A 10725-nucleotide genomic window follows, 5' to 3' on the forward strand; every position below is an offset into this window, starting at 1 on the left:
CCTCCCCATACCATGGGGGAATGACGGGGGAAGGGGAGACATCTCCCCCAAAGACAGCTGGGAGCGTAAAAATAAAACAACTGACCAGCTGTGTGTGAGAAATGCCCCCCCCTACCACCACCACCACCACCACCACGCCCCAGTCTCAATCTTGATCTGCAACCATTAAAAATGCAGACAAATGTGAGCCTAAATTTATCTGCTGTCATCTGCTTTAGTTGCATGGCAGAACTCAATGACTGCAGCCTCCAGTCTTTGTGTGGTTGGATGTAGTCATAGTGGTCAACAGCACAGAATGAGTAGCTGTGTAGCTTGATTTAAGGGATACTCGATGCATAGGAATGTTTTATATGCAAAAAATTAATCTATAGCAGATTATAATTAACGAAAGACATGATTCAAATGTACCTGAAGGAGGTCACTGAGATCCAGCAGCATGTCTAAAGGGAGGGTCAAGGTCATAAATCCACACAATTTCAAGTCATTACATTTGTCAAAGCATTCTAAATATCCCAAAAATACAGTTTGTGGCTGACCTGACTGGTCTCTGTGACCCCCTCCACCTCCACCCCCCCCCCTCCACCTCCACCCCCCCCTCACCTCCACCCCCACCCCCCCTGGCCTTAGACCCCATTATCCTTTAGGAGGGCAGGCAGTAGACCACCCCCGTCCCACCCACCTACATGGATAAGTCTGTCGTGACACCTGTCCACAGGAAGGCAGACTGGCTCAGAAACACCCCTCTAAACGCATCAAAATGGGATTACCGTCCCCGATGAGACGGAAAAGATAATCCCACACAGCCTGCAGATTACATATGACTCATTCATTCAGAGTCAGAAACACAGCGGCACTTCTGCACATGTCCTCCAATTGGAGAATGTTGGTGAAGGGTGACTGTGGTTGCTTACAAAAAGAAAGGGACAACAGACAGAACACTCATCTGTCTCTGATTTTCTCAGGGGCCTTCCTCACGAAGGCCTTTAAAATCGGCGCTGACACGCTGTCTCTCTCTTCCTGTCCTCTCCCCTCAGTCCGTGCCTCTTGACAGCACTGCAGACAGACTTAAAGACCCAGCTGAGTTAAAGGAAGTGAGGAACGCTATTTTTATCTGTCAACACTTCCCTCTCGTTCCCCCTCCACTCTCTCCTGCAGTCCAGCAGAAAACGCACTTGGAAGGCTCCGTTTCCATCACTCTTACTCTTAGGGATAGACCGCCCTGCTTGTGAAACTCAAACATCACATAATCGACACACGGGCGATGGGGGTCAAAGTGGAACCCCACACAATGCGGTGAGAGCTAAGAATTTGCGATGGGATATCAAACGAGGATCCATTCTGTTTTGATGCAGGTGACATCCATTTTAGTGGTCATGATAAAATCATAGCCCCCCCCCCCCAGCCCCCTCCCCCCTCCTCCAGGCTTCTTCCCCCTCCTCCAGGCTCCCCCCTCCTCCCCCAGGCTCCTCCCCCCTTCTCCCAGCCCCCTCCCCCCTCCTCCAGGCTTCTTCCCCCTCCTCCAGGCTCCCCCCTCCTCCCCCAGGCTCCTCCCCCCTTCTCCCAGCCCCCCCCCCCCCCTCCCAGCTCCTCCCCCCTCCTCCAGGCTCCTCCCCCCTTTTGGACAAGGATACGGGGGGTCCCCTCGGTCCTGCAGACCAGGTACAGGCAGGCGGCGATAACATGGGCAGACTTGCGTCCACTGGTCAGGCGTTTAGCCAGAGCCATCTTGTAGAAGTTGAAGGCCGTATCCAGGCAGTGCTGGTTGAGCTGCAGCTGGTGACCCAATGACATTATCTGACGTTTCCCTGGAGATGAATAAAAGGAACGATATTACAAACCCAAAAAACGTGCACGTACATTCACGCGTCCACACACACACACCACACACCTTTTGTACAATCCTCAGGGACAAAATCACACGCACATCTTCTGTACAATACAAGCTTATAACAATGACAGATTCAACAATGAACCCGGAGGCTTGTAATTACACATAGAAGCTGCAGGTGTGCCCCTGAGCTCTGTTTACACCTGGTGACCATGACAACAAGAAACTCCTACTGAGAATCCCAGGGGTTTTATTTCCTCAACAAACTAATACCTTCTGAGATTCCTCGTACTCTTCCTATTCTCTCGTCCACTCTCTCACAAACTCTGGAGAGACACGATCTCAAACCCTGACCAACACCGACAAATTCTTTAAACAGCCGCGAAACTCGGATAAATTACAAGTCCTCGTCCGGCCAGCATGCATGACGTCTGGTAACCACGTCTAGGGCAACCACAGCAGAACATATGGTATCTTGTCCAGTAATGAGAAAAGCAACCTGGTGGACTATTCGAGTGGAGATTCCAGGGACATTAATCACGGAGTGGTGAATGAGAGGGTGTCTGGAGCCTGGAGATGTTTATGGAGCAGATGAGGACTCTCACAGCACTGCTTTTGTTCGAACAAGCAGTAGAAAAGGCTCAGACGCTGTAAATCTCCCTATAGACAATCCAGAAGGCATGACAGGGACCCTCGCTGGCCTGTACACTCCTCCTCCCTGACCACATGGCTCTCAGTCTCTCAGTCTCACAGACATACCTACTCAGCAGCCAAAAGGCACCATATTTACATTTAGTCATTTAGCAGACGCTCTTATCCAGAGCGACTTACAGTAAGTACAGGGACATTCCCCCGAGGCAAGTAGGGTGAAGTGCCTTGCCCAAGGACACAGCGTCAGTTGGCATGACCGGGAATCGAACTGGCAACCTTCGGATTACTAGCCCGATTCCCTCACCGCTCAGCCACCTGACTCCCATATTAAACGTGTCCCAACAGACCTTTACCCCTCTACATGCCTAGTATAAGCCTCCAATCAATACACTGACTTCCAATCATTCTTTCAATATTCCTGGTAAGTAGATAGTAGTAATATCAAACCAGACTGAAAGACATTTCTTCAACCTTCTAGCTCCTTCCCTTCAAAACTCTTGAGCTGTTGCTGGACAAATGACGTTACTGCTTGCTTAAGTTATTATTGTTGTTACGACTATAAGGGCAGGGAATGATTGAAATCTACTTTGCTAGAAAAATTAATATTGCTGACTCACCATTCTGTAGTGTCTGGGCTCGGGACTCCCTGCCAACACCGGTGTAGAACCCTTCTCCAAAGGTGGGGTTCCTTCCAGTAGCTAGAGACAGAGAGGAGACAGGGACATCATATAGCTTTAATAAGATGATACATATACATATATTATTATTTTTTTACAGTGTAGATGATGCTTGTTCACTTTCCTGATAATGCTATGCTACTCGGTGCATGTGACTAATAAAACACTGACACATCGATGGAGTTCATGTGGATCTATCCTAAATTAGGAGGGTCAGGGAGTCAGATAGCTGAGCGGTTAGGGAATCGGGCTAGTAATCAGAAGGTTGCCGGTTCGATTCCCCACCAGGAAAAATGACGTTGTGTCCTTGGGCAAGGCACTTCACCCTACTTGCCTCAGGGGGAATGTCCCTGTACTTACTGTAAGTCGCTCTGGATAAGAGCGTCTGCTAAGTGACTAAATGTAAATGTAATGTAAATTAGCCAGCGCTGCCCTCTAGTGGGGAAGAAGTTCAAGCACATGTGCAAGTTCCCAGAACCAATCACAGAGTCTGTCTACATCTGAGTTGACTCACTGACTTCTGCAGCCTCAGCTAAAAAGAGAAGCCCCCAAAGGCTAAAGGGTTAAGCCACATCACTGAGGATATGGTTGTAGAGGGGATGTCAGCATTCTTTAACTGAGACAAAAGCAAGAAATATATACCGTGCTGGTTTGATTAACATTTATTTAGCGTGTTGATGATATCAGTTAAAAGCGAGAACTGGGCCGTCCATGTAGACATTTACATTTTAGTCATGTAGCAGACGCTCTTATCCAGAGTGACTTACAGTAAGTACAGGGACATTCCCCCTGATGCAAGTAGGGTGAAGTGCCTTGCCCAAGGACACAACGTCATGTGCACGGCCAGGAATCGAATCGGCAACCTTCTGAGTAATAGCCTGATTCCTTAACCGCTCAGCAGCTTGACTCCCCAAGACAGAAGCAAATCCGTTTCAGCCTCTTTGCTGCATGTCTTTGCATGTCTCTCCCCCTCTCTCCCCCTCTCACTACCTTCAACTGTCTAAGAGAGAGAAAAAAGCATCAAACGTCAAAAAGACAGAACTTTAGATACTCACAGTCTCCAGCAACAAACTGCCCTACGGCAGACGAGCCTCCACCTCCCGTCTCCACAAACTCCACCTCGGAGACGATGATGTTGTCCTCCAGGACAGACCCACAGCCCATGCACACTGCATTGCCCCTGGACTGGTCCACATCGATGTCGGAGCCCCCACAGTTCTTGCACACTTTGGAGCTCATTGCGATACAAGGTCGGACACGCTTCTCAGCCTGGTGAACAGACAGAGAGAGAGAGAGAGAGAGGCACCAACCTCCTTGAGATGGATAGAGGGGGCACAGATGGATGGCTGGTGTAGATTGTAGTAGACAAGAGTATTGCTAGGCTTTAGCCGAAGGGGGAAAAAATCAAGATCACGCTGATGATCTTATTCAGTGAGTTATTCAAGTAATGCCAATACATGAATAGCATTTAAGATGCATTTCATCATACTAAAACTCTGCAGCATTGGGAATAAAACATTTTGTGTTGGGAAAGATGCTGTCATCCGTAGCAGTTTTAGGGTAACCGTTTTGTTAACTCAGAGCTACGTGGCAATGGTGGGCAGTCTGGTGGTAGCCACAGACAGCATAACATTAGCTTAGCTAGCTATCCTAATTTTCTCCATTCTCTAGCGACGTTAATATGAATGAGTCAAATTTGAATTTGACTAACTAATGCCACTACTATAAAGCAAGCAAGCAAGCTGCCTGTCTAACTAACCAATGAATACACTACCTTGGACTGACAGCCTGTGAAAGATATCCACCCACTAGCTGTAGCTAACTTCTAGCCTAAGTCATGTAGCTAAACCATGCGTGGTGACAGGGTGTCTGCAATGGAGATTTGCATTATCCTAGCTAATTCACAAATGCTAAAACAAGCAATTCATGTAGCTAAATTAAATATACGCACCAAACGTAAAGGATTGCAATGAAGCTTGCCTCCCGAGCTGAATTCGAAGCGCGTGTCAGACTCGCAGGAGCTTCGCTGTACTCTCTGAACGGATTGTCTCTTTTACATTAATTGTCACTCATATGTGATATTCGTATACACGTTAACATACTCGTGTGTTTAGATGGTTAGGTAGCATATTGCTACATCATAATAAACCACAGCATTGTAACTTTCCCGCAGTTAAAGACCAGTAGTTAGCGATTCAATACTTCTAACATACGCCCAACATGTGCTTTTTCATGCTGGGTGGATCAGTCCAATCAGCTGGACGAGGGTGAGACTATTTTAAATGGGTGGTTCTTTACTTCAACCAACCTATTTAGATATAAACATGTATTTGCTAGATTAGTGTGTGTGTGAGAGCATTAAGTAATATTTGTTAATGTTCATGTACATGACCAAAATTACACAAAAGCCGATCACGACATGACATTGTTAAAACAAGCTCCCCTCTTTAAATCGATGAATGTATACATCTACGGCTAACGCAATGTTAAAGGTCCACACTGCAATGTTTACAATGCTTTTATGAATGTGTCTCAAAAAGGTAGAAGTATGTAACACCCATCATATTTAGTGTTGGTCACAGCAGTTAAAAGCGTAATCTAAACATGTGGTCTCTAGGGGACACGTTTCAAAACAAATTGTGGTTACAAACACTTTTATTCTGTTAGAATCAAACGGTGTAAACCTTTTTTCACTGATAAAAAATGGAGAGACGATTATTTTATAAAGGGAGACCATAAAGTGCAGTAATACTAAAACTTGCCGAATATGTCAAATTGACATTGTTGTCAAGTGCAACATTTCAAACTCAGACACAGGTGAACATTAAGTACATACAGTGTATGATTAGGAATCATAGTCATCACACATACAAGTGAATCATGTAGCCTTGATTGAGATGTATCAAAATATGGATGCGAGTTGTATCGCTCTTCAGAAATATGGGGCATTAATAGACAAAACCCAAAACCGTGTACATTCAGTAGTGGGTGAACAACGCACTATTAAAATAAAAACATTTCATATTGGAAAGAATTATCTTTTGGAACCTATATACTTTTTGGCATAGTAGGACAAAAGTGGGGTGAAAGCTGCAAAACCAAAATAATGAAACATTTCATTAACCTTCCTTTAGAGTACATAAATTAAGGACTTTCTTAATAAAGTTTGTGGCTGTGCAATTCAGTTACACAACTGGTAAGTAAACCAGCTGACATAGAAACAAAATGTTTACATCATCATTTTTGTGTAAGAAAAAAAGAATGTATTGTCCCCAAGTGCTACAAAAACTATAGTAATACTTTAGCAGTAAAAAGTACATACATACATAGCGTTTTGTGTTAAAATAGGAATATTTAACAAAATAATTCATACAAAATCCAATACATGGGACTACACTTAAAGCATTTATTAAAGTGTGTGTGTGTACATATTTCACTAGAATCAGTGAATATTGGTGAATAATAGTGGTTCCCTTAGACTTGGTGATCTAATGGCTTATCTGCAAATGTGTAGCTGAAAGCTAAGTATAGACTGTATGTACAAAGACACTTCACTTGAACCATGTGATTCAGATCCTACATCAAGCACACGGGAACATTATTTCACTTGAATGGTCATGAAGGGAAAACTGACCATTGCAGTTCAAGCGAGTGACCAAAGGTAAAGTATTTTAGGCAGTAGGAGATCCTGTCAGACTGGAGGAAAGGAAAGACTTGGGTCTGTGCTGCCCCCCCACTCTGCTAGATGGGAGCTCTCTCTCTCTCTCTCTCTCTCTCTCTCTCTTGGGTTCTTCACCACCTCACTGGTCTCGAGCTTCATACAGCAGCTTGGCAGCCTGTCAGCAGAGCACAAGGACACACAAACCGTCACGAATCATGGAGAGATACACCCTGGGCTAGCAAAGATAAGGTAACTAATTATTGCTAGATGATAACCTGAGAACACTGCAAAGGAAAAGTCACACCACTTATGTACAAACACAAACAAATCCTGGTTAAAGGGCTGTACCTTGTGCATGGCAGCCAGCCAGGCTGAGGCAGTCTTCTTGTCGTCAGCTACCTCCATGCGTAGCTGCTCAGGGTCCTGGGAGCCCATGGGTTTGTAGTGGAGCAGCATGCCACATACTCTGGTGTTTCCCCCTGAGGAAGACAGCCAGTCGGTTGGAACGATAAGCCACAAATGGGATCACGTTTTGGGCATACAACTTCCACTGAGTACTCGGGGTGAGTCTGTCGTTAAGGTTCATAATTGACTTACACAGACGCTGACGAGAACTGCTTACACAGATGACATTTCACATATCACAGGATGAACACAATTACAAATCGATCAAACACAAACAAACGTTACGTGCCATGAACTACAATGTTACGTGCTACAAAACGGCAATGAGGAAATCGAATGAGTTTCTGAACGAGGTGAATACAATGACCTTAAAAAAAAGATTGTTTCAATCCATTTAGGTTGAAACACGGACAAAACAAGACTCCGTTGGGCAAAGTCTTATCTCGAGATTTAACAATCAAACACGATTCCCTCATGCAACTGAGAACATGCGTGAGGCTTTTCAGGAGATGGGTTTTGACCTACAGTACAGATCATATGTAGAGCTTATACATGTGCATGCAGGGCAAAGTTCAAGGCAAACACTTGAACTGGAGGTGGGAGGGATATGAGGACACAGAGATTAATCCTGCTAACCTTCCGAGATATACTGACTGTCCAGCAGACTGGTGTAAGTGAGAATATCAATCTCTATGCCCACAACAGAGAAGGCAAGCCACCAACAGTCAGAGTGAGAGAGAGGGAAAGAGGGTGTTAATACAAAGAAAATACAGAAAGCAAGACACCTGTACTGCTAGATACATTACAGGGGCTGATATAAGACATTCACTAAGTCATCAGAAATACACTATTATACCGATTAATTAGTAGAAGCAATTCTCTACTGCAGATGACATGCACTTCACTAAAACTGTGTCACACGCGACATAGCTATTACATGCCTATCATTATGAAATATATGACTGATTCAACATTTCTTTTAGATAGTCTGACTAAGAGTCCGAGTGTGGACAACTTGCAATGTACTGTGAGTTGTACTGTTGATGTTTTACAGAGATTAAGCCAGGTCTAGTATATGGAAACATGGAGTTTATTTGTTTCTAGTGCCTTACCTCCCGGTGTCGTTGCCTCAGTCAACACCTGCATACTCGAAATCCGAGACAGCTCCACCTCAAAATGGCTTTCCCCGTCTAAGAAGAGATACCTAAAAGGAAAGACAGAAGAGTATTTGAGGCAGACACGAAAAAGAAACTTGAGTCAAAGAGCCTAAGTCAACATGGACATCAAATTGGAGGAACGCCATCTGCCAAGCTAATCTCCCTGTCAGCAGGAATGCCCACTCTGCTCATTTCCCCTCTGTGCTTTGAGAAGACAGGAGAGAAACGGTTCGAACAATTTACATTTACATTTTACATTTAGTCATTTAGCAGACGCTCTTATCCAGAGCGACTTACAGTAAGTACAGGGACATTCCCCCGAGGCAAGTAGGGTGAAGTGCCTTGCCCAAGGACACAACGTCAGTTGGCACGGCCGGGAATCGAACTGGCAACCTTCGGATTACTAGCCCGATTCCCTCACCGCTCAGCCACCTGACTCCCTAATTTGCACTCTCACCGTACCTGTGGTTGTTGGAAAGACGACACATCATATCCTCAGACTTCTCTGACGTGCCTAAAGTGACAATGAATGTCCCACCTGACAAGGACAGAACAAGAGACCCCTTAACACATTCAGTTAATATGGCATCCCTTCTACTATAAAGACCCTACACTGACAGGCACTAATAATGCCGCCACAACCTCTTGGCTCCAACATGCTCCAAGCATTTCATTTCCAACTGACACGAGACCTAGACCCAACATGCTGGTAATGGATTTTTCATTTAGGGCTTGGCTGAGTGATGCAGAGCGGAAGAGTCTATTTATAACCACACCAGACTGACCACCCTACATCCCAGCATCAACCCTCCAACCTGGGCAGAGCATTCTGGGGAGAGAAGGGGATGAACTGGACAGTAGCACTACAGTATTTCCCCCCCCACAGCCAGACGGACTGTCTGTCTGTCTGTCTGCTGCACACATAGACCAGCCTGTACCAGTGTTTGTGCTGTAACTCCTGATGAAATCCATTCAAACTCACCCCCAACGAGCACTTTCAGCTGCTTGTCGTAAAACTCCACCTCCTTCTGGGAGACCTGGCTGCAGTCTCCGCACTGCCTCACCGGATCCACAAAGCACATCCGGGGCAAGGCCATCTTCTTACTGCAGCACTTGTCACAGAAACAACGTCCACAGCGTCTACAGTGGTGCTGCACGTCGCCAGCACAGGGGAAAGAGAATGGAGAGCTTTAAATCTCGGGTTTTCTTATGCCTACATAATTCCTGATGTATTTTGTAGACATGGGTGAAGCAAAACAAACCTTTCTGGTAAGGAAGTCGAATTTGGCATCACACTGCATACATCGTGGACACTGCAACAGGAACAGGACATTATTTAATGTCTTTATCACTCAAGTTCAATACCCAGGACAAAAAGCTCTGATACGAATTTGACAATGGGGAGACCTTTCATACGCAACTATGCTGCTGTAATTGCAGTGGAAACCATTCTAACTAACTAAAGACATGGGTAGAGAGCCAGCGAAGGGTTCAAGAGGCCACAGAACGTTTTAATACGGTTCATCGTACAATGCCCAACACAATTTTTTACTGTTCTCCAACTCAAATCCACACGTTCTTGACTGTGTGTAGCTGTTACTGATATGTCAATTAACCCTGTTTGGCCACCATAAATAGATCGTACATCGTACACATAAAGGACAGTACACGTGCATCGCACATTCCACTGACACAATCAGGACTATTTAAACTTGCTACAAAAACAGTTGTCGCGTTGTTTATGTCGCTAGCCACTAGCTAACTGGGCTCCATGTCTAGCTTCCGCATGCTAATCTAGAATGAGTATTTGCTAGCCATTTCATACACTAGCCAGCTAACTAGCAAGTAGAGAATGCATTCAAACTGCACATTACCTAGTAGTTAGCTATGAGGATGCTATGTTTATAACAATGCTCCTGACTGTACGGTGTAGTAAGTCCAGATATCTGAAAGACAACAGCCGAGGTATGCAACCGCCCATTCCGGGGGCCAAGTCCTCGATGTCCGAGTGGTCGCTGGGATTCCACCGCCCTCTTACGAATACTATGAATACTCACCTCTTTATCAGGGACCCATAAAGGCTCGTCTAATGAAAATGGACTGTTGAACGCTCCATTCTCCGGCACCATTCGAAGTCCACTGGGGCTTCGCACCAATTTCTTGCCATCAGGCACAGACATTTTTCTACAACCAGATCTTCTCCTTGTCCATAAAACTCCCAAAACACGCCCATCAATTTGATAGACGTTAGCGTTGGACAAATGAAATTGCGTTAAAAACGTCATGTGATGAACTTGTTTTGATTTCCAAACTACACTAAAGTGATAGCTCTGCACTTTTGCAACT

At 45.2% G+C, this 10725-nt stretch overlaps 2 protein-coding genes across 5 annotated transcripts in view; both read right to left on the reverse strand.

The window, feature by feature from the left end:
* LOC136948849 (transcription factor IIIB 90 kDa subunit-like) overlaps positions 1 to 5334 on the reverse strand; it is a 30379-nt gene extending 25045 nt beyond the window's left edge. For all 3 annotated transcript variants that reach the window (XM_067242947.1, XM_067242948.1, XM_067242949.1), the window contains exons 1-5: positions 5108 to 5334; positions 4212 to 4425; positions 3097 to 3177; positions 1632 to 1805; positions 409 to 440 (exon numbers count right to left, since the gene is read on the reverse strand). In XM_067242947.1, coding sequence (XP_067099048.1) covers positions 409 to 440; positions 1632 to 1805; positions 3097 to 3177; positions 4212 to 4395 — 471 coding nt within the window. In that variant the 5' untranslated portion in view covers positions 4396 to 4425; positions 5108 to 5334. The remainder of the gene's footprint in view (positions 1 to 408; positions 441 to 1631; positions 1806 to 3096; positions 3178 to 4211; positions 4426 to 5107) is intronic.
* Positions 5335 to 5697: 363 nt separating this feature from the next.
* On the reverse strand, positions 5698 to 10579 carry zfyve21 (zinc finger, FYVE domain containing 21). 2 transcript variants are annotated; one of them, XM_067243015.1, is made up of 8 exons: positions 10437 to 10579; positions 9642 to 9692; positions 9362 to 9530; positions 8842 to 8917; positions 8335 to 8426; positions 7859 to 7912; positions 7166 to 7296; positions 5698 to 6992 (listed from the first exon to the last, which is right to left on the reverse strand). In XM_067243015.1, exons 1-8 carry the CDS (start codon positions 10557 to 10559, stop codon positions 6957 to 6959), a joined length of 732 nt encoding a protein of 243 aa, XP_067099116.1. In that variant the 5' UTR covers positions 10560 to 10579; the 3' UTR covers positions 5698 to 6956. The 2 variants fall into 2 exon arrangements, with proteins under 2 accessions (XP_067099116.1, XP_067099117.1); XM_067243016.1 differs by lacking the exon at positions 7859 to 7912 and having other exon boundaries at positions 5699 to 6992.
* Between the last annotated feature and the right edge of the window lie 146 nt (positions 10580 to 10725).

This window comes from Osmerus mordax, chromosome 9, assembly GCF_038355195.1.
Source record: "Osmerus mordax isolate fOsmMor3 chromosome 9, fOsmMor3.pri, whole genome shotgun sequence".
Taxonomy (NCBI): Eukaryota; Metazoa; Chordata; class Actinopteri; order Osmeriformes; family Osmeridae; genus Osmerus; species Osmerus mordax.

What these genes read in the sequence shown, in the direction of transcription:
- zfyve21 (XM_067243015.1), bottom strand. Translation starts at nt 10,559, where the DNA reads ATGTCTGTGCCTGATGGCAAGAAATTGGTGCGAAGCCCCAGTGGACTT. An exon ending in TATGGGTCCCTGATAAAGAG is followed by an intron (nt 9,693 to 10,436) that starts GTGAGTATTCAT and finishes TTCCTGTTGCAG; the next exon opens with TGTCCACGATGTATGCAGTG. An exon ending in CGTCTTTCCAACAACCACAG is followed by an intron (nt 8,427 to 8,841) that starts GTACGGTGAGAG and finishes CTTTCCTTTTAG; the next exon opens with GTATCTCTTCTTAGACGGGG.